We start from the raw sequence: 24,125 nt of genomic DNA on the forward strand, positions 1-24,125 counted from the left end.
CTGTGTTTTTTTTTTTTCTTTGTTTTTTTTTTAACTGATCCATTTAATGTATTTTTGTGCTGATTATGTACCATACCTTTTATTTTTGTATATTTTGTGTCTACATTCTCAGTGTTTATTTCCATGCATAACTCCCAGTAAAAAATTTGTTTTAAAAAAAAGGGAACATTAAAGTCTTATCCCTGCCTTACACTAACGGTCTAACGGTCATTTTCTGAATGACTGCACCACACAATAAAATGGCAAATTTACACTGGATCTCCACTTTAAGCTGTGGGTTGGTCTGCTTTTCTATATCTTTACAATATCTGGACTGACAATGATTGACAGATTAACTTTTCTATTGGCATTTGCTTTCTTATTGTGTGTGTGTGTGTGTGTGTGTGTGTGTGTTTGTTTGTTTTTTTTGTTTTGTTTGTTTTGAATTGTCCTATTCAACTATCTAGACTCTCTAGTAGTGTATGGTGAGCTCTAGTTCCTATATTTTCAGCAGTGTCTTCAATACAGATGGGCAAAACATAATCTCTACTACTATGACTAGGTACACACGATTAATGTTGTATTTCATCTTGTCTACAAGCATAAAGCAGCAAGATGAGCTGTACAACTGTGTACAACTTGCTGTTAGGCTGGGTTCACATCTGCGCTCCGTGTCCGTGTGCTTGCAACGTTTTAAGAGGAAAACGGTTTGGTACAAAAATTATTACAAACTGTTGCACAGCGGATATAAGAATCTGTCTGTTCAAAAAGCATTTGTGTCTGTCTGTTTTTGACCAATCCATTTTTTTTTTCTTTCCCCTGCGCAGAGAAATAAACAGACTGCAAAATGGACACAAACTGATTGCTGTCCATTTGTAATCCACTTTCCATAGTCCTCAAACATGGACTGAGAAAAAGTCCTGCAAGTCTGACTTTTCTCTCCATTGAAAAGAGCGGATACCACCTGCGGATGGTTTTTACAACCCTTTGAAATAAATGACTTTTACAAGGAACCGTTTCAAATCCGCTTTTTCAAAAACTGATTTCATGCGGAGAGGCAAACGCAGACGTGAACCCAGCCTTACTTTGAACCTTTCACCTATCCAGTATGCTAAGACAAACTTGCAGAGCAGCAGGTCATATTGGAAAATTGCTATTATTGGATTTACTATACTTGAAACAACCGTATGAGAAGATATGCTTCTCTCTATGGTTATAAAGGGCTCAAATTAGATCTTGTAATAGCAGACATTGACAGATGTCTGTTTACACGAAGGAATGTGCTGACACCGAGCAATCATTTTTATATCCACTAAAAGATGTGCCAATTGTTTGATCACTGCACAGGTTTAGGGTAAGGATAGGCATGAAGGCTATGACACAGATTAGACTGTAAAAAAAAAAAAAAAAGTATTGTTGGGTTTATTAAACAATATGGAGCTTTGGCCTAAGGCTGGGTTCACACCAGCGCTTAAACTACACCTCTGAACCCGTTTAAAAAATGTGGAGAGAAAAGCGTTTCATGCATTCACTCTGTGTTTTTTGCCCTTTTCGGGACGAAATAAGGCTGACCCCGTTATAGTCTGTGGCCACTGTCGCAGGTAGCCACTTTTTTCCGTTTGATGTCCCCAAGTGGACCTCCCCCTTCATTCGACCTTCATGGGCTTGGTTTTTACAGTGTTCACTGTGTAGCCAAAATGACATGTTTCTTATATTCTGTGGCTTGGTACCATTCATATTTATATACTATTATTTATGTTTTAACCTCTTTTAAAATAAATAAATAAATTCAGAACTTTGCAGAATAAAAAAAAAAAAAAACTTCTTGGAGACACCATAGTTTGACACTCATAACTTCTTCCTATTTATGTACAAGGATGAATAGGGTGTGTTTTGGGTTATTTATGGGCCAGATGTACTTTATTTATACGATTATGAGCAATATCTGTTAACACTTGTGTTTCTTAAAACCACCCACATTTTTGTTAGCAAGTGGAGATGAGCGAACACTATTCGAAAAAGCCGTTTTGAATAGCACGCACCCATAGAAACGAATGGAAGCAGCCGGCACACAGACTTTGCCGGCAGCCGGCCGCTTAACCCTTCCGCGTGCCGGCTACGTCCATTCATTTGTATGGGAGCGTGCTATTCGAAACAGCTGTTTCGAATAGTGTTCGCTCATCTCTATTAGCAAGTATTACAAATGACTCGCTGTGTGTGCACAAACAAAATGGTGACAGGCAGTGCTGGATCTTGACCTCTCCACCACACCTGAAGGATATATGTATTTTCATTATGCAAAACAAGACAATAAGCTAGTTCCAGAGCAATCGGGTAGCATGTCCAGCACCAACAAATATCATTGGCAAACATTTATGTACTTTTCTCACAAAGGGATGCAAAGTGCAGAGAGAGTTATTGAGTATGGGAATTAGTGGCTACCATACATGCACTCATTCTACAAAGGTTAATTGTTTTACAGGAAACCAATTTGTCTAACTGTATACTTTTCACATGTGGGAGGAAACCCATACAGGAAGAATATACAAACTCCTTAAAGATGTTGCTCTTAGTCATATTTGAACCAAGGACTCCAGCACTGCAAGACAACAGTTCTAAACACTGAGCTGCTGTGTTGCCTCTAGGCATGCTGAAATACCACATGCTTGATTTTTGGGTTTTTTTTTCCATTTGCATCTTGCATCTGGGTTTGATTGAAGTCTTGAGTTACATATATGCTACTCGAAGCAGCATGCACATATTCCACTACACAGGCCGCTGGCATCATGCTAACTATATTGTGGCCTATTCACAGTTCCGTTCCATTCATGTGGAGGGGCTGAGTAGCAATCTTAGTCATAGTCCCTACATAATGTATGGCATTGTGATTTGGTACTTTCTCTTCAAAGGGCTGGTGAGGTTCTGATAACAGGACATTCACAATCTGATGCTGATTACTTATCCTAAAGATATCCAATCAACATGCAACTCCCTGAAAAGTCCTTTATACAATCAAGTTATATCTGTGATACAATTAGTGTGTTTGCATATTTACTACACTGAGAGAGAAAACTACAAAATTGGTGAAATAATGAGTCAGAATTTGAATAAAGACATATGTTGGTTTGAAGTTCAGGTTCAGGTGTTTGGGGTTTTTTTTTTTTTTAGGTCACCTGCTTCTGTGGTGTTATCCTCCTTTATTATCTTTAACAGCCCTCCGGTCAGAAGACAAAGAGGAAGAAGGGATAGACTTTCTCGTCACAATTCCATTAGCCAAGATGAAAATTATCATCACCTTTCCTATGGTCAGCAGCCCACAGTAGAAGAACCCAGGGCTTTCCACCCACCGAATGTATCCCCACGTATGCTCCATCCAGCTGCACATCCACAACAGCAAAATGCTGTGATGGTTGACATTCATGAACAGGTATGACATTTATTTCTTATAACCCCAATTCCAATGAAGTAGGAACTCTTGTGTGAAATATAAATAAAAACAGAATGCAAATCCTTTTCAATCTATATTCAATTGAATACACTACAAAGACAAGATATTTAATGTTAAAACAAATAAACATTGTTGTCTTTTTTTTGCATATATTCACTCATTTTAAATTTTATGCCTGCAATACGTTCCAAAAAAGCCAGGGGCATGTTTACCACTGGTACATCACCTTTCCTTTTAACAACACTCAATAAGCGTTTGGGAACTGAGGACACAAATTGTTAAAGCTTTGTAAGTGGGATTCTTTCCATTTTGTTGCTTGATGTACAACTTCAGTTGCTCAACAGTCCGGGGTCTCCATTGTCGTATTTTGTGCTTTATATTGTGCCACACATTTTCAGTGGGAGACAGGCCACTTCAGTACCCACACTCTTTTACTATAAAGCCACGCTATTGTAAAACATGCAGAATGTGACTTGGCATTGCCTTGCTGAAATAAGCAGGGACGTTCCTGAAAATGACGTTGCTTGGATGGCAGCATATGCTGCTCCAAAACCTGTATATACCTTGCTTTCAATGGTGCCTTCACAGATGTGCAAGTTACCCATGCCATGGGCACTAACACCCTCCTCCAATACCATCAGAAATGCTGAGTTTTTAACTTTGCACTGATAACACTGTGCAACAATGATTTTGCTACTGAGAGAAAAACGTGATTTATACTAATATGAGCACGCTGATTCCAAATATGAATTCGGAATTTGCCTCACACATGTAAATTTTAAGTTATATATGTAAAGCCTATTCGGTTCTAATATTAATACATTATATATTGGAAATATTCTAATAGACATACCCAGACCTGTCTGACACCAAAACTTCACACTTTCATCATCGACACACCAAGTTAGCTGCATACTATGCAATGAAAAGCAATGTCTGTTTCTGTACTGATGTACATGGTCTTATGATGGAGTTAGATGGTGCACGTATTCCGGATGAATTGAGGCTAATTGGAAATGATCAAGTACTTAGAACATAAATGGACAATTTGTGCTGATCTGAAAGTGGTATCACTGCTTGGCCTACAGTTAGGGGACACAAAGTATAGGTGTTTCTTGTGCCTATGGGACAGACGTGATGACAACAATCATTACAAAATGAGACAGTGGCCTCTCAGAGTCCAGCACACAGTTGGTCAGTACAGTGTACAACACAAACCACTGGTCGATCCAATACAAGTTTATCTTCCATCACTTTACATTAAAAACATTAAACTTGGTTTAATGAAGAATGTTGTAATTGCACTTGATGGTGATGGAAATGGTTTCCAGGATATGAAGGAGAAGTTTAGCACACCGAAATCTGAGGCTAAAATAAAGGCCAGAATTTCTATTGGCCCTGGAACTAAAGCATGATGACACATTCAGAACAAAACTCAACCCTCTGGACCTTGCAGCTTGGGATGCATTTGTGCTAGTAGTGCAGAACTTCCGTGGGAACAGATGAGACTCTGCTGAATTAGATAACCTGCTTACAGGCACCCAAATGTCATTGAAAATGCATTTCTTACATTCCCATGTTGTTTTTCCCACACAATTTGGGACACGTAAGTGGCGAACATGGAGAGCAGTTCCATAAAGATATTTCTATGGAGAACCGATATCAAGGCCACTGGAATCCCAACATGATGGGGGGACTACTGCTGGTTTTTGCAATGGGAAAATATGACTGTTCACAAACACAAAAGCAGATGCCCGAAGCACTTTTAACAGTCCTGGGCCTTGCTCAAGTAAGACTTTTAAACTGAAAAATGAGAATTTTTGAAATTTTGTTATTCCATTCGATTTCCATACACTGTTTACTAGGAAAACTTTGATGTAGATCTGGAAATTGTTGGAGTAAAACTTGTTTTGGTCAAAATTATTCAATGCTTTCCAAGTTCTTAATTCATTCAGGTATACTTATGCTTAGCAAAATTTCCTGATATGTTACAATAATACTGAGTTTGGATTTGAAATCGGCACACTTGATTTAGGATAGGGTAAATGGTTTTTGCCCAGTAGCAGACGAAAAGTGTTTTTGTTTTTTTGTTTTGTGTTTTTATTTTGTTGAGTGGTTTAACAATACAGACAGTCCTTTTCCTCTTTGGCCCAGAGGACACGACATCCATCATTTCCAAAAAAAAAACATTTCAAATGTGGACTGGTCAGACAACAAGATACTTTTTCCACTTTGCATCAGTCCATCTCAGATGAGCTCGGACCCAAAGAAGCTGGAGAAGTTTCTGGGAGTTAATGTATGGCTTTCGCTTTGCATAGTAGAGTTTCAACTTGCACTTGTAGATGTAGCGGCAAACTGTGTTCACTGACAATGGTTTTCTGAAGTGTTTGTGAGCCCATGTGGTAATATCCAATACATCTAACTGTAGATGATTAGCGTATATATTCGAGTATAAGCCGACTTGTTCAGCACATTTTTCATGCTGAAAAAGCTCTCCTCGGCTTATACACATGTCAAGGCCCACGGAGCACATAAAACTGGAAGGGGGAGGTCCTTTAGTGTTACTGCTCTGTGATTGGCTTGTCAAGTGACTGTGATGTCATCAAAGGTCCTGCAGCCACTGGTATGTAACATCTGCAGATAAGGTTGAGTCTAAATCCTAGTAGCTCTGCCCACACCAGAGTCCGATCACATGGTCATGACATCATCAGAGGTCCTTTGGCACACTAGGATTTAGCATCTACCCTGCAGATGAGTGGCCAGGATTCATTGTGTCTTATGGAAGATGTCTGTTGTATGGAGGAGAGGAAGCTACAGTAACGTGACACACACAGGGACCTTCCTTTTGTTACTCTGCCTATTAATGTCAGGCATTTGGGGTGATTAATTTATTTTCAGTAACTCCATGTGCCTCACATTAATAACAGTTAACCCCATCATGTCCCTCATATTAACCCTTGTGTGCCCCATATAAGGGTTACTAATATGTGAGGGTACTAACATGAGGGTACTAATGAAGGATCTTAATTATGAAGATACCTAATTATTACCTCTATATGTCCCACATATCAGTAACACTTATGTGAGGCACACAGGGGGTTAATGTGAGGGACATGATGGGGTTAATTGCTATTACTATGAGGCACATGGAGTTACTAAGCTGTAATGCACATGACCAGACTTTATCTGCAATGGTGGATTTCCCCCCTCGGCTTATACTCGAGTCAATAAGTTTTCCCAGTTTTTTTTTTTTTTTTTTTTTTTGTGGTAAAATTAGGGGTCTCGGCTTATATTCGGGTCAGCTTATACTCGAGTATATACGGTAAATCCCTAAATTCCCTGCAGTTGCACGTTGACTGTTGGGTTATTTGCTCACGCATTTGTTCTCAAAGTGGTGAACCTCACCCAATCCCTGCTTGTGAATGACTAAGACTTTCGGGGATGCTCGCTCTATGCCCAATCATGGCACTCGTCTGTTTCCAATTGACCTGTTCACCTCGGGAATGCTCTAAGCAGGTGGTTTTTGAGCTTTCCTCAACTTTCCCAGTTTTGTTGCCCCTGTCCCAGCTTTTTTGGAACGTTTTGTAGGCATCAAATTAAAAATGTGTGAATATTTAAAAAAAAAAGTGAATATTTGCAAAAAATATTTTATCCATTTGAACATTATATATCTTGTCTTTGTAGTGTGTTCAATTGAATATAGGTTGAAAAGGATTTGCATATCATCGTATTCTATTTTTATCTATGTTTTACGCAACGTCCCCATTTCATTGCAATTGAGGTTGTATAACTTATTGGATTTAGCTTTTATATAAAAATGAATCTGTTCTTCTTTATGCACACCCAAATTACATGACTAATCTGCTCCAATCTTGGCACATAAACAAATCAGGTGTCTCTAAAGAGTGTAGCTCAGGTGTCTGTTCTGTAAGATTGTATTACTGATGTGTTTACAAAACCACTGGTCTCCACATCAAGGACCTGCCTCCATCACAGGTCCTTTTAGTCTCAATACATGATTATCATTAGGATTGCAATACTCACTAAGTCACTGTTGTCAGAGGAGATATATATATATATATATATATATATATATATATATATATATATATATATACTGTAGAGCGTCCAGAAACAGGGTTCAAAAGGACCCTGACCACAACCATACCGGAGAGAGGGGCTCAACTCCAGAGGGAGTGCACAGATTAGGAGAGTGTTGCTGGTGACCAGCAGGAGCAGGTGTACTGTGGACCAGTTGGAGACAGACAGGAGGGCTGTCAAAGGAAGGCTGGATACTAGAAGGAGCCCAACTTCAGAGAGAGGCAGTGTTTTGCATGTGACCTGCAGGAGTGGGTGGACTAGGCCAATTAGAGACAGACAGGAGGTCTGTCCCAAGAGAACTGGTACCTAGAAGGAACTTTGTTAAGCTCAGTGTGAGCCAGACCGGTGAGAAGAAACCTCAGTAAAGTATCTTGACCTCTGTAGATTAGTCCGGGTTCAAGAAATGAGGTATTGCCCTATGTGTGGGTTAGGCTGTTTTGTTGTTTTTGTTCCTGTTATCACTGACAAGCTGAATAAAGCCATTTAATTTGGTTTATCATTACCTGATCTGCTGTTTATTTGGCACCCAGCGCACCAACACCTCTGAGTCCAGGAAACCGCTACCTTTGATGCTAACTAATAAATGAGTACAGCCCCCTTTTAAAAGGAAGTTTTTAATCAGTGTCTCATGGAATACAAGAACAATTTCCAAGAATTGGACAAGACTGAGCTTCATTGAACATTTGTTTAACCCATAACATTTGGCTAATATAACTTTGATTACTAAATCTTTAGTTTTACTCACATTTAGTTGATGCAAAAATGAAGACCCTTAACATCAAAGACTACCACACATTTAGTATTATGCATGGTCTCCTTCACTTGAGAGATCACCCTAAGACCTATTTCAGGATCACCACTCCTAGTAGTCCGATAATATATATATACACACACACACACACACACACACACCTGTCAACCCAATAGTGCACCAAACACATGGTTTGGCATGTGTTTGGTGCACTATTAGGTTGACAGTTGTGTGTGTGTGTGTGTGTATATATACATATATATACTATTTATCGTTTTATGAAAACTATTGTCAGGACACGGACTACTAGAGTGGTGATCCTGAAATAGGTCTTAGGGTGATGCGTTAGACCCATGCCCTACCTAGTGTATAGGGAATATTTCTAGGAATATGTCCCTTTTCGATATATCCCTGTCCCTGCTTTAATACTATGCTGACATCTGAAACCTCTCCTGCATCTTTGACTTCTATACAACATCCATGGCCGCAACACACGATCTACTCGGTGGTGAGTTAACACGGTTTTATTTTCTTAGAGGCCGCCGTGTCTCAATTGTATTGTATAGGGGTCCTTTTTGCCCTACTACCCGCTGTAGAAGCATACTTGCTTTATATATTTAATAATTTTTTTTTATACTTATCTGAATTGTGTTTTTATGGGCACGCATTAAATGCTATATTTTATTAAATAAAGATTCTTCCTTTTGGATTTATATCATTGATATGTTGGAAACGTTCATAAAACCAAGGGCTCAAAGTGACATCTTCTCTTTCAATATAGAGCAGTAATCTGAGAATTCGTGATGGAATCAATGAAATGCAGCTCCCTAACACCAGGAGCACTCATGCAGCCCCACAAAAGGACACTGCCACCACCATGTTTCACTGTAGCCTCCAGAGTTTCAGTAGTCTTCCTCTTTTTCAACATGGGTCCTGGCAAATTGTAGACAGTCTTTTTTTGTACACAGACTTTAGGAGATGACACCCATGCCACCCCCCTGCAGTTTACACTGTATTGTGTCACGGTAAACACTCCCCTCTGTTTGGTTTTCTACTGTAGTTAACTGCAGTGAACTTGCATGGCAAATTTCTACAACACGTTTTTGTCAGAAGACTCTCCTGTTTAGGTGTTAACTTCTGTGAGCAGCCTGGTTATTTTCTATTAATAGGAAGATGAGTTAATGCAGTATATTTCAAAAAAGTTAGTCACAATAGCAAAAAATAAATAAATAAATGGCTCTTAGTTTTAAAACATGAAAATAATGAATCTTTCCACACCTTCTAACCTAAATTTCCTTTTTTTTTTGTTTGTAACAATCTGTTCCTAAAGACCAATAAAATGCTTTGTTAAAAAGTGGGAGGTGTATAGCTTTTATGGGAATGCTGCCAGTTTACACTCCTTTATTTATATTGTGGTCCTTATGTGTAGTTTTGCCAGCCAACATCCTTCAGTATATTCACAAGTAACATTTTTGAGGGAATAGTCACTGCATTTAGGTTAACGCAAGCAGATATGCTGTGTACTGCTTTTTTTTGCCATAGACTCTCTGTATGAACCCTCTGGATACATGAACACCTGGCTTCAAATAAAACATCAGTTTTTCATTAGTTTCCAACTCTCTTTTCCTGGCAGAGGATGACACTCTGTCATATCTAATCAAGTATGTAAGGTACTGCTGTTTACCTATATTTAGTGAAGGATTTAATCCAGTTGCACACGACCAGGTGCTAACTGGCTGCCTTGAATGAACGAGCAGTGCTTCCGCAGCCCCTTTCATTTAATGGATGCAGGGTCGCAAAATCAGACAGGAATAGGACCTGTTTTTCATATTTTTTGGCCAAAAATTGTCAGCCCGCACACATGGCGGCAGTGTACAGTCTCATAGAAATGAATGGGTCAGTGTGCTATCCGGGAAATACCCAGATAGTACACTGACCATTCATACTGTTGTCTGATTTTGGGTGGAATCCGCCTCAAAAAATACCTCCCATTCATTTCAGTGGGAGCCAGAAACAGATTTTTTTTTTTTCCCCTCTAGCTGATTATTATCATTTATTTATTTATTTATATATATATATATATATATAATAAAAAAATTAAATTATATAATATATTAAAAATTAATTAAAAATTTATATATATATATAATATATAAAAAAATTAAATTATATAATATATTAAAAATTAATTAAAATTTTTTATATATATATATATATATATATATAATTTTTAATTAATTTTTTTTATCACATGGTTTTTACAGAAAACAAAAGCATCAACAGTTTCGTATTCCTGAAGCAGATAATTTCAGCCAGCAAAAAACTCTGTGTGAACATACCCTTAGAGTTTACAAGTTCAAAGGAACTATTGTGAAATGAGTTTATTAATCTGGCGAACGCTCTACTTTTATGTTTTATATGTTTCTTTAAACTTCTAAAAGTATTGTAGTGTGCTTTTCTTATTTGCATAACTTATTTCCTACCTGTTTTGTGCACATTTTTTGCTCCAGATTCACCAGGGCACGGTGCCAGTTTCATACACTGTCACAACGGTAGCACCACATGGAATCCCTCTTTGTACTGGACAGCACATCCCTGCCTGCAGTGCACAACAGGTTCCAGGTTGTTCTGTGGTCTTCAGTGGACAGCACTTACCGGTCTGCAGTGTGCCTCCTCCGGTAAGTGAGATACTCTAATACTGATAATGAGTGTCTGCTAATGCAGTACTTAGTAAGGCGGGCTTCAGAACTGTTCATGGCTCTTGACTAAAGTAGAATATATAATATATGGGGGTCTTTTTTTTTTTGGGGGGGGGGGGGTTAAACTTTACTCTTAGACTGTACAGTAATGACCTATTGTAATTTGGAGGAGTAGGGAAGATGGGAGATATTAAAAGGAACTTGCAGTTGATCTAATGAAATGCGTATATAATATACTGATGTCGCAATATATAGGTCTAAAGATGTTACAAAACTACATCTCCCAGCATGCATACTTACTCTGCAGTTCTTGGAACTCCCATGGAAGTGAATGGAGCATGTTGGGAGTTGTAGTTTCACAGCATCCGGAGTGTCTTATAAGATGCTTGTGCCACTGTGATTCAGTATTCTGGATTATAATTCTAAACGCGTAGTACTGTAACATCCTTATTATGCAAGTCTTTTCAGTAGTTCACCTTGAATACAGTGTTAATTTAACCATTTTCTCATTTACAGATGCTTCAAGCTTGTTCGGTTCAACATTTACCTGTTCCCTATGCTGCTTTCCCTCCTCTTATTTCCAGTGACCCATTCCTGTTACATCCACCTCACCTTTCCCCACATCACCATGCACATCTGCCCCCTCCTGGCCAATTTGTGCCCTTCCAGACACAACAGTCTCGCTCGGTAAGCAAAGTTCTATAGATTACAGTATTTTGTGAAATCTCCCACAGCAGGAAAAAATGACATTCATGGTAGCTCAGAGATTGAATAAATACATAGATTTCTCAGTAAAATAAGCACAATTGACCAGTTCGACCTGTCTAAAAAAAAAGTTTGCATCTGCGTTCCGTATTGCGTTCGAGGAGTCCCCCAAATTGAAACCTATAAACGTTAAAAACAGATTAGCTAAGAAACCACAAAGACCTCATAGACTATAATGGGGTCTGTGTACATTCTGCACAAAACTTGCAGAGAGAAAAGTGCTGCTTGAAGTACTTTTATCTCCACATGATTCGTGTCGACGCTAAGCGGAAACCACATGGACCTCATCATAGTTTATGGGGTCCGTGTGGTTTCTTAGCTAACTGCTTTTTAATGCGTATAGGTTTCCGTTCAGGTGGTCCCCAAGTGGACTCCCCTAACAGAATACCGAACACAGATGTGAACCGGGCCTAAATTGTATTTTTATTTTGAGATAGCATGTGTGTGTTTATACTTGTGGGAGGTTTTCTTCCTTTTATGTGATCTGATGACTATTTATTTTTTGCTATTTTACAGCCTCTACAGAGGATAGAAAATGAAGTAGAACTGTTGGGTGAACATCTACCTGTAGGAGGATTTACATATCCTCCGCCTGCTCATGCACCCACGTTACAACCCTCTGCGCCCTTACAGTTCATAACCCATGATCCTTTACACCAGGAGGTTTCTTTTGGAGTTGTAAGTCTTTTTTTTTTTTTTTTTTTTTCTATTACCTTTATTCTACAAAGTTGTGCTGAAGATGTAGTTGATACTGACTTTCTAGTGACAACTGTTGTCCACAAGAATTGCATACATCTTGGTGTATCCCTTTAAACTGTAGCTGTCTATAGCTTAAGATAATTAGTAGCACTAAAGTCTGTACAACTCTGGCATTACAGTGGTCCTTCAGAGCGAAATCCTATTTGTGAGGCTCCTCCCTGCTCTAATTAGTAAACGTATGTTTCATGTACTAATTTCATAGATCGTATGGACAAGGTTGTGTGAGGAAGCCTTTTGAGTAATGCCTCATACACTCAACAGAATGTGCTTCCATTGTGAAGCCGAGTTTGCAGCAGAATGTACTTGTGAATCTTTTGCACTGGGCCCACCAATGTGATAAAACGGCCCTGCTTGTGCAGGTGTTGCTAAAAAGAACTATGTACCAGAGCTCCAGAGTCTGCTAAATTGTCCTGAAGGTCTTTAGCTGAGGCCCCACGGTGCAGAAATTTTGTTGCAGATTTTGTTGCGTTTTTTTGAGCCAAAGCCAAAAATGGCTACAGAGGGAATGGAGAATATATAGGAAGTTCTTATACTTCTCCCTTCTGCTCAATCCACTCCTGGGTTTGACTCTCAAAAAAAAAATAATAATAATAAAAAAAAAAGCAACAAAATAAGCCGGGTTTCCGCACTGTGCAGGGGTTCTAATTTGCCTTTCTAGCAATCCTATGAGCAGCTGTCTCTGAAATTTTTTCTTGGTCTTCTAGATTTTTTTTTTTCTTGACATCCACTGTTCCTGTTGGCTACGTTTCGAATTGAAGAATCTGCAACTTAAAAACTCTTTCGCTATAATCTTATAACTTTCACCTGCTTTGTATATGCGTGTTTATTTATAATATCATTTTTTTATTTGATTTTTTTTTTTTTTTTTTTTTTTTTTTTTTTTTAATGCTTTCAGCCATATCCTCCTTTTATGACTCGAAGACTAACTGGTCGTAGCAGATATCGATCACAGCAGCCAATACCGCCACCACCTTACCATCCAAGCCTTTTACCTTATGTTCTGTAAGTATGTCATGTACAACAAATTGTGACTCAAGTTAATGAAAAACTGTGCGATTCTCATATAGATTTATTTCAGGGGATCTACTTTAGCTTGCGCATCTGACTTGATATGAATGCATCTTCAGTTTTGTTTAGTTTTTGGGGGGGTTTTGTTTAAAGTTGCCTGCCGGATTGTTCCAATACGTGATGGCCGATAGGAGATCCTCGTCGATTTCTCCCTCACACGCCTGCCCTTGGTTCATCTCCCGGACTGGGCAATTACATACTCTGCTATGAATAATAATAATAAAAAATTATTATTATTAGGTCACTAGATATGTGCCAAGTGCATTCAGCTGCAGTTGAGTGCATATACAGAATTGGATATGGCCAAGAAAGTAGCTACATAGGTTAATCACACAACCACCACCATCTTACATATGTAAGGAGGGTTGCAGCTCTACACAATTTATGTAGATGGGCAGAAAGGAAACGCCAGTGTTGTAAGAGGCATGGTAACAAACATTTGTCAATGCACTCATAATTTTCTAGTGTTCTTAAGAGAAAGACACAATGCAGTGTTATGAGAAAAGCTGTTCTGTGTTTTTATTTCATAAATGGTAAAATTACTTTCTAAAATAGGCAGGTTGTCCAACTTGCATTTATTGGTGACCTGCCCTCAGGATAAAAAAAAGATAAAAGTGTATAGTGTTGGAGGCAATCTATATTGGTCTTTCGCTCTGGCAGTCTGTAAGAGTGAAACAAAACAATGTAAAAAGGTTTTCTTTGTGTTTAGTTTTTTGGTTTTTTCATAACTAAAATATTTTTTGCGATCACTGGTAGTATGGAACTCTTTTGTGTGGGTTGAATCTTCATAACGCATGTGGAGCCATCAAAGACATCCATGGACAGAACAACTGGTTAAAAGTTTTGCCTACATTTGCTACCGTTTACTTTTAGGTTTCCTGTGTATCTAAAATAGAAAGTGGATAAAACTTTTACATTTTCATTAAAAATTCCCAGTGTTTTTTTTTTCTTTCTGTAGGTGCAATGAAAACCTGTGTCAGAACATACAAAGTCTTTGTATTCTGTGTCACCTACTTCTTATTTAATGTCCTGTTTTTGCTTTTTGTTTTTCTCTTTAAGATCAATGCTTCCAGTGCCTCCTACTGTGGGACCAACGTTTAGCTTCGAGTTGGATGTAGAAGATGGAGAGGTGGAAAACTATGAGGTTGGTGTATGTATTCAGAGAAATATATATTTTTGCTGTTGGTAAAATGTAAAATTTCCTTGTCCATATTAAAATTGTTAAACCAGTGAGTGAAAGCTTTGCAAGTTTTTCACTTGTTGTTAAATACATATTCCACATGATGTCTCTTCTGACCATGTATTAAATTCATTGTTTTATTTATTCGTTTCTTTTCCATTGTAGGCATTGCTAAATCTTGCTGAAAGACTGGGAGAAGCTAAACCACGAGGATTAACAAAAGCAGATATAGAACAGCTTCCTTCGTATAGATTTAACCCAAACAACCACCAATCGGAGCAGACCTTGTAAGTTTATTTAGGCAAAGTAATTGTGCCAACCATAACATTTGTATCTCCTTCATGGGCAACTACTAGTTTTACATTACAGCGTCTTCCATCAATTTAAGTTGGTCTAAAAATGGACCCGTAGGATAACTCTCCTCTACCTTATACAGATGATTTCCCCCTCCCCCCATCCTTTATACAACTCAGAAATTTTAATCCATTTAATTTGGGCATTTGTAAGGATTTTATAAGTTTTTATTGACAAAAACATTATGCACTTTATAATAAGCTTTTATGTAACAAGTCATTATTTATAGTGTTAACCCTTATTCTGCAATTCACTTTGGTATGCTGAATATCCTCATCAGGCGTGAATTCTTAATGATAAGGGGGCGTTCACACTACCGTCGGTGTGCGACATGTAGTGTCCGCTCCTAGTGTCCGCTCAAAATCTATCACGGACACTAGGAGCGGACACTAGATGTGTCCGTGACACCTGTCATTCACTTGAATGGGCATCGGGTGCGTTCTTTTGCACTCCGTGCCCATCCTTTCCTGTCCGCAAGAGAAGATGTCCGACTTCTCAAGCGGACAGAAAAACCCTGCATGCAGGGTTCCTCTGTCCGCTTGAGAAGTCGGACATCTTCTCTTGCGGACAGGGAAGGACGGGCACGGAGTGCAAAAGAACGCACCCGATGCCCATTAAAGTGAATGACAGGTGTCACGGACACATCTAGTGTCCGCGACAGATTTTGAGCGGACACTACATGTCGGACACCGACGGTAGTGTGAACGCTCCCTAACACATTCTTACCTAAGTTGTTTTTTTTTTCAGATGTATAATTTTTGTGTGTGTGCATTTTTTTTATTTTTTTTTGTTGTTGTTTGTGGTCCAGCTTTACTGTTGGCATGACACACGACTCATGGTACCGCTCACATTGTATTCCCTGTACAATCATACCGCCACATCTTCCAAACAGTCTGAAAAGGGCTTCAGTAGCAGGGATACACCTGCCATGAAGAATTTTGACCAAGGATATTTTTTCAAATTATGCTTCCAGTTATAAACCACTTTTTACCATTGAATAGTTCAGGTGAAAATAAGAAACTTTGTAATATATTTTATTAAAGAAATATGTTTTTTATTCCACTATTCAGGTATAGTTACTTTCTACATATTAATGTATGAAGAGGAGTGGGAGGAGACACTCTAGTAATTGTGGCTGCTACTCTGCTCTTCTAATATTGTTAGGTTTGTAGATAAGAGGCTACTGGTGCACAGAATAAGGTAATAAAACAATTAACTAGCAGACAACAGCCTCCTGTCCCACTCCTTCCTTCTCCCTAGAGCTATATGTGCAAAACAAAAACAGAGACACCGAGCGCTCAAAATGTGTAGAAAAATTATCTTATGGGGATATAGCAATAAGATGAATGACCAGAAAAAAACTCTCACCTGCGGTCACCTGATACCTGTGAGCACAGGATAGATGGATCGGGTGAGAGTGGCAGCGGTTCCGTGGGAAACACCGGAGGACCGGGAATAGCACAGGAAATGGATAAGGTCAGGGATCCGCGCTCAGAGGTCATACATAGAAATGATAGGTACGAAGACCATATGGTTAAAACGGAACGTTTTTTATTGTAGATAAAACAGTAGGCACAACGCGTTTCGGATTATAGGAATCCTTTTTCAAGTGCAAGAAATCACTGTATGATAAAATAAACAAGAACATAAAGAAACATATAAACGAGAGATCAAAACAAAAGAGTGCCCCTGAAAAAGGGGCATACTCACATCACGCCCCTTATAAAACTCAAAATAAGTGGCCTTGGCAAGGCTTAGAACCAAATTGATAGAAAAAGAGAGCACCAGCAGTGAGATAAAACAATAAATTAGACATATCCATAATAGCTACAAGGATATGTTCAGAGTTCCCAATAAAAAAGTTCAAATCCATATGGAATAAGCATTTGCATACATAAACTGTTGAATAATGGCTATAAAGTGAGGTTGAAATGAATGAATTTGGCCCATATTATAACACATTAGTTTAGAGTAAAAACTTAGGTTTGGCTAAAAATGGATACATAAAGTGTGGATAAAAGCAAAGCTCTTGGTTAACAAGAATGCATAAAGACCAATTGACAGCAGCCAACATGAAAGTAAGTATAAGTGACATACCTAGCAGGTAACGAGGGCACTAGCCCAAATAGATAACATAAAGGTTAGCACAGACAGCATAAAATGCAAACGAAAGGGCACTGGTCCAGATGTACATAGTTCAAATATATACAATCCAATTAATAGAAAGCAACATGAGGATAGGCATAACTGACAGGCAATCGGGGCACTAGCCCAAGTAAATATCATGGAAATCGTCATGAGTGGCATAAATAACAGGCATAAGGGCACTAGTCTGAACGTACATAGTGCAGGTATAAGAGTGGGTGTAGCCGGTAAATACCAAGAGAATAGGCATAAATAATGTGAATAGCAGACATGAAAACACTGGTCATAGTGCAGATGTGGAGATAAATGTAGCCGGTCCACTTACCAGGAGCACGTCGGGCGAGATGCGTGCCTGTCTGGTTGAGGTTCCGTTGTATATAGTGGCGGAGACAGCAGCGCGCGCTCTGAGCTGAGAGCGCGCATGCGCATCGGGCCGCACGTGGACTCTGGGCGCCAAACTCACGGCGTCCCAGGTTCGCGTAGTGCGCATGCGCCCGCGTCTCCGCTCGGACATTGCCTGGACTCAAATAGTTCAGTGTTAAGCGTACTAGCTTGTTCTAGACTAACAGGAGGGGATTGATGTTCTTAATTAGAAACCACCTGAATCCTAAAAGTGTATATTTTGTCTCTAGACTCAAGGAGGAGGAGACCACAGGGATTATGCTTATGCAATTACCAGGGGATATATATAGTAAAAGGTTGTCATTGAGAAGGAAGAACAATAAAGGTGTGCTATAATGGAAAGTGAAATATACGTTGTTTGAGTGTATTATTTATTAGGATGTGAAGATTTTTTTATGAATATGGATGAAGAAGAAAGCTGGGAACTAAAAACTGGGTGAATGACTGAGACTGTGGTTAGGCTTATTGTGAAGAGTGTTAAGCGAAGTTGAAAAACGGGGAGTAGGGACTGTACAAGGAGAATGTGTGGTTGAAAACCTTGTCTGAATAGAGGGGGAATAGGGAAATGGGGAAGAATACGGAAGGAGGGGAGGAAGGGAAAGGAGGGAAAAAAGAAAATTAGGGATGAGTGTATGTGAACATGGTTATTTGGTGACATCTTCTGAGGCAATGTTCAACCCCGCGGGATGAAGTGTGTTGAGACTGTACACCCAGTACATCTCTTTCCGGTTAAGGGTTTTGAGACGATCTGAGGTGGAGGGGGGAACATTATCAATGGGAATGACCCGAAAATTGGAAAAGTCTTTTTGATGATACATGAGAGCATGGCGGGAAACACTATGTTTCTTGAAGCCATTTGTTACATTGCATCTATGTTTGCTGATGCGTTCTCTCAGGGGTCTGGTGGTACGACCGACATACTGGAGGCCGCATGGGCACTCAAGTACATATATTACCCAAGCGGAGGAGCAGTCTAAATGGAATTGTAAGCACCAGCTCCATCACACAGGAAACATTCAATTTACAATTCCATTTAGACTGCTCCTCCGCTTGGGTAATATATGTACTTGAGTGCCCATGCGGCCTCCAGTATGTCGGTCGTACCACCAGACCCCTGAGAGAACGCATCAGCAAACATAGATGCAATGTAACAAATGGCTTCAAGAAACATAGTGTTTCCCGCCATGCTCTCATGTATCATCAAAAAGACTTTTCCAATTTTCGGGTCATTCCCATTGATAATGTTCCCCCCTCCACCTCAGATCGTCTCAAAACCCTTAACCGGAAAGAGATGTACTGGGTGTACAGTCTCAACACACTTCATCCCGCGGGGTTGAACATTGCCTCAGAAGATGTCACCAAATAACCATGTTCACATACACTCATCCCTAATTTTCTTTTTTCCCTCCTTTCCCTTCCTCCCCTCCTTCCGTATTCTTCCCCATTTCCCTATTCCCCCTCTATTCAGACAAGGTTTTCAACCACACATTCTCCTTGTACAGTCCCTACTCCCCGTTTTTCAACTTCGCTTAACACTCTTCACAATAAGCCTAACCACAGTCTCAGTCATTCACCCAGTTTTTAGTTCCCAGCTTTCTTCTTCATCCATATTCATAAAAAAATCTTCACATCCTAATAAATAATACACTCAAACAACGTATATTTCACTTTCCATTATAGCACACCTTTATTGTTCTTCCTTCTCAATGACAACCTTTTACTATATATATCCCCTGGTAATTGCATAAGCATAATCCCTGTGGTCTCCTCCTCCTTGAGTCTAGAGACAAAATATACACTTTTAGGATTCAGGTGGTTTCTAATTAAGAACATCAATCCCCTCCTGTTAGTCTAGAACAAGCTAGTACGCTTAACACTGAACTATTTGAGTCCAGGCAATGTCCGAGCGGAGACGCGGGCGCATGCGCACTACGCGAACCTGGGACGCCGTGAGTTTGGCGCCCAGAGTCCACGTGCGGCCCGATGCGCATGCGCGCTCTCAGCTCAGAGCGCGCGCTGCTGTCTCCGCCACTATATACAACGGAACCTCAACCAGACAGGCACGCATCTCGCCCGACGTGCTCCTGGTAAGTGGACCGGCTACATTTATCTCCACATCTGCACTATGACCAGTGTTTTCATGTCTGCTATTCACATTATTTATGCCTATTCTCTTGGTATTTACCGGCTACACCCACTCTTATACCTGCACTATGTACGTTCAGACTAGTGCCCTTATGCCTGTTATTTATGCCACTCATGACGATTTCCATGATATTTACTTGGGCTAGTGCCCCGATTGCCTGTCAGTTATGCCTATCCTCATGTTGCTTTCTATTAATTGGATTGTATATATTTGAACTATGTACATCTGGACCAGTGCCCTTTCGTTTGCATTTTATGCTGTCTGTGCTAACCTTTATGTTATCTATTTGGGCTAGTGCCCTCGTTACCTGCTAGGTATGTCACTTATACTTGCTTTCATGTTGGCTGCTGTCAATTGGTCTTTATGCATTCTTGTTAACCAAGAGCTTTGCTTTTATCCACACTTTATGTATCCATTTTTAGCCAAACCTAAGTTTTTACTCTAAACTAATGTGTTATAATATGGGCCAAATTCATTCATTTCAACCTCACTTTATAGCCATTATTCAACAGTTTATGTATGCAAATGCTTATTCCATATGGATTTGAACTTTTTTATTGGGAACTCTGAACATATCCTTGTAGCTATTATGGATATGTCTAATTTATTGTTTTATCTCACTGCTGGTGCTCTCTTTTTCTATCAATTTGGTTCTAAGCCTTGCCAAGGCCACTTATTTTGAGTTTTATAAGGGGCGTGATGTGAGAGTATGCCCCTTTTTCAGGGGCACTCTTTTGTTTTGATCTCTCGTTTATATGTTTCTTTATGTTCTTGTTTATTTTATCATACAGTGATTTCTTGCACTTGAAAAAGGATTCCTATAATCCGAAACGCGTTGTGCCTACTGTTTTATCTACAATAAAAAAAGTTCCGTTTTAACCATATGGTCTTCGTACCTATCATTTCTACGTATGACCTCTGAGCGCGGATCCCTGACCTTATCCATTTCCTAGAGCTATATGTGTGAGGCTGAATATGGAGATTAATCTCCTATAAACAAGCAGTCAGATTGAAGATCAGGAGCAGAACAGATTAATAAGTGGAGAAGGAAACAGATATCCTAAATGAGACAGATTACAAAGTTTCATATATTTACAAGCACTATTAATTTATGAAAAGTTTTCCAAGTCCAACATTAGTCTGCTGTCCAGGCTCCAGCCACTATAGACCTTAAGTCCTCAATTTCCAGATTGATATTTGGATACAGTCCTGCTACCTGCATCCTTTTCTTTGCCTTCATGGATTGTGGATCACCTCAAAGGACAGAGGCAAGCGTTAATTTGTAAATTTGACCCTAGTCCAAGTATGCATTACCTGCCCCTAATGCTCAGTAAGTGTTCTGCAAGAGTTCTATTATTCTTAAAGAGGCTATGCCACAAAAAAGGATTTATCCTCTATCTATAGGACTTTCTGAATTCAACCTGACCGCAGCCATACTGAATATAAAAGTGTCGCTTGGTGGACAGCCCTCCCATTCACTTAAATGGGAGAGCTGGAAATAGTCGAGGGCTGTATATTAGCTATCTCAGTCACTCTCATTGAAGTGAAAGAGAGCACAAGTTTGTCTATCAATCGAACAACATTCAGCCTGGTTGCAGTCAGGCGACCGCTCATTTTTCATTTCCATTGCTGGTCTATGCAAATATTGGTGATCTCCTGACACACTATTTCTAAAGCCAATAGTTGACTGCAGTGATCTCCTGATACACAGAACAATCATGTGCTAATATCTGGAGGAACCAGCAATAGAACCAGCTGCTGCTCTTGGACCCAGATGTCCTTTTCCCCAACTATTTATAACAAAGGGGCATCTTTTTAAATGAGTTGGAGAATAATTACTAGTACCCATACATAATGCTAACTGGACTTCAGATGGTCGTCTTGGAAGCTGACCCACCTCGAGTGCACTAGCGTTTCTTTATGCCTGATGTCAGCACAGGTGGAAGACTCTGCTTGGCAACCCCATTAATAACATGTATAGATTATATATATATATATATATATATATATATATATATATATATATATATATATATATATATATATATATATATATAGATTATATGTTTCAGGCTCTTCCAGGCGCCAGAATCTGCTAGTGAATGGGGAGCTTGTGCAGGTTGATCCTATTCAAATAGGAGCTTGCAACGGTCCTGACCACTGCATAGTGGTGACTCCAAGTGGTCACCCCCTGTTCTGCTGTGTTGAGCAGTTGCAGAAGCTACGAGTCTGTTGTTAATACAGCCTGAGTTCATATAAGTGAGGCAGGGACATTTTATTACCATCCCTGCCCTTATGATTGCTGTGTACACAGCTATGGGAGCTGCCATGATCTGGCTCCTCTCTGACCTGACGGTCACATGACTGCTCAGGCTGTGAGTCCTGACCTGCTAAGTCCTAGAAGACCCAGATTAGTTCTAGCTAGGAGGATGCAATAAAAACAAATAATGTAGGAAAAATATATGCCACACACACCTTGCTCATATCACAGGTGTTCTCCTGGCCTTCAGTGACACTATAAAAAGTGTTACCTGTGTAAAAATGACCATAATGGAGAGAGAAAACTAATAAAAAAAAAAAAAAAAAAAATAGTAGCCATAATTATTTAGCACTGAAAAAAGATGCAAAATGTATTTGAATAACCCAAAGAGGAAAAAAAAAAGTTGTAGCCTTTTAAAATCACATGTGCGATAAAACCTGAAAATGTGTTTGGCCATGAACCAGGGAAAATGCCCTGGTCCTGAACTGGTATAACATTCAGTGTTCGTAACATAATAGTGTATAGTACAAAAAGTCAACACTTAGCATAAAGTTTTTGTCAATAAAAGTGTAAAAACTTATGAAATGTTATTAATTGTACGTCAGTATCCTACAAAACTTTTTTCTAACAGATCTAAAAACAATGAGAAAGCAAACGTGAAAAACAAAATTTGTCATTTTTAAAACTTTTGTGCATGACTATACAGTACATACGGAGAGGCAAGTGACCCTGCAATTCTGTGTGGAAACTGGTGCTTTTTGGCACAGAAATTACGAAGTTCTTGTCTACTATTAACAGTTATAACCTATCCTGTCTTTAAGGACATGTTTACAACTCGCTAAATGTTGCTAACATATTACATATTGCCTTACGTATACCTAGAGTGTTTTCTGTACTTTCTAATATGGGGGAAATGACCAGAGACCAAAAAAAATGGAGAACCTGCCTCAAAATCTTCTCCAAATTCTACCTGAAATCTGCCTCCAATAAATTTTCAGTGGAAAGCAGGGACAGATATTTTTTTTGAGTTGGCAGAAAGAGAAGCATCCTGCTCATTCTTCAGGCGAATTCTGCCTGAAACTCTTAGGGTCGGTGCACACAGAGTTTTTTGGCGCTGATTTTGACGCTGAATCCGCCTCCCAATAGAGTTCTGTGTTAACAACCCCATAGGGTGGAAATGGTCATACCCCAATACTCTCAGCGGCAAAGAGCTGCCTTATGCAGATGTTTTCATGGCTACTGAGAGTGTTGTGTAATTAAAAGACTTCATAGAGAGAGCATGCTTTATAGTGGGGTTTTTTTTTTTTATATACTGTAAGTTGACGGTGTCCATCTCTGAAAGAGATCCCCCATTTCATATGAAAGTCATTTTCATAGGCTACTACTTATCATTTACCTATCTGTTTTCACTGGGGGAAGCATCTGTTGACTATAAAGGGAATGGCTCTTTTTAGTACACTAAGGCTCCCATCCACTTGAACAGGTGCTGCGGTTTGTTTTAGTAGTTCTCTATTCTGATGCAGAGGGTAGTCCTAAACCGGGACTGTAGTCAGTCAGAAAGTACTGATTTATATATTAATATAGTATAATTAAAAACACTACGTGCGTTTACTTTCACAGGAAAGTTTAGAAATATTTAACAGTTTTATCAATCTAAGGCATATATTAAACTGACATTAAACTAAATATTTCTCCTAAAGTGTTGTGTTTTTGTTTGTTTGGGGGTTTTTTTTGGCTGTTTATTAAAGGTTCTTATAAGAAGCATCTATTTGTTCCTGCACAGCTTTGACTATGCAATATGGCTTCAGTAGTGGACTCAAAGGTATCGAGACTCCTGAATAAACGGAAATCTGTGGTTGAGAACCCCATTCTTTTTGTGGCTTGTGCTAAGGGGAAGGGGGCAAATCCTATGAGGGGCAATGTCTAACACAATGGCCTCTTTGAAAGCCACCATCTTGGAACCAAAGTGTATGGTTTTTAGTTTCCAAATGGAAAGAGGCACTTGTTACATATGTCACTGATAGAGAGTTTGATGAAGAATTCAGAGAGATGCTTAAATGTGACCTCC

General features: G+C 39.2%; 1 protein-coding gene across 4 annotated transcripts in view; it reads left to right on the plus strand.

Moving 5' to 3' along the window:
• Positions 1-24,125, plus strand: part of RNF38 (ring finger protein 38) — a 214,350-nt gene that overhangs the window by 185,643 nt on the left and 4,582 nt on the right. For 3 of the 4 annotated variants that reach the window (XM_075280433.1, XM_075280435.1, XM_075280436.1), the window contains 7 exons: positions 3,193-3,406; positions 10,790-10,957; positions 11,495-11,665; positions 12,260-12,421; positions 13,398-13,504; positions 14,630-14,720; positions 14,916-15,037. In XM_075280433.1, coding sequence (XP_075136534.1) covers positions 3,193-3,406; positions 10,790-10,957; positions 11,495-11,665; positions 12,260-12,421; positions 13,398-13,504; positions 14,630-14,720; positions 14,916-15,037 — 1,035 coding nt within the window. The remainder of the gene's footprint in view (positions 1-3,192; positions 3,407-10,789; positions 10,958-11,494; positions 11,666-12,259; positions 12,422-13,397; positions 13,505-14,629; positions 14,721-14,915; positions 15,038-24,125) is intronic. The other variant, XM_075280434.1, reaches the window with a different exon arrangement.

Source organism: Leptodactylus fuscus, chromosome 1 (genome assembly GCF_031893055.1).
Source record: "Leptodactylus fuscus isolate aLepFus1 chromosome 1, aLepFus1.hap2, whole genome shotgun sequence".
NCBI classification, from domain to species: domain Eukaryota; kingdom Metazoa; phylum Chordata; class Amphibia; order Anura; family Leptodactylidae; genus Leptodactylus; species Leptodactylus fuscus.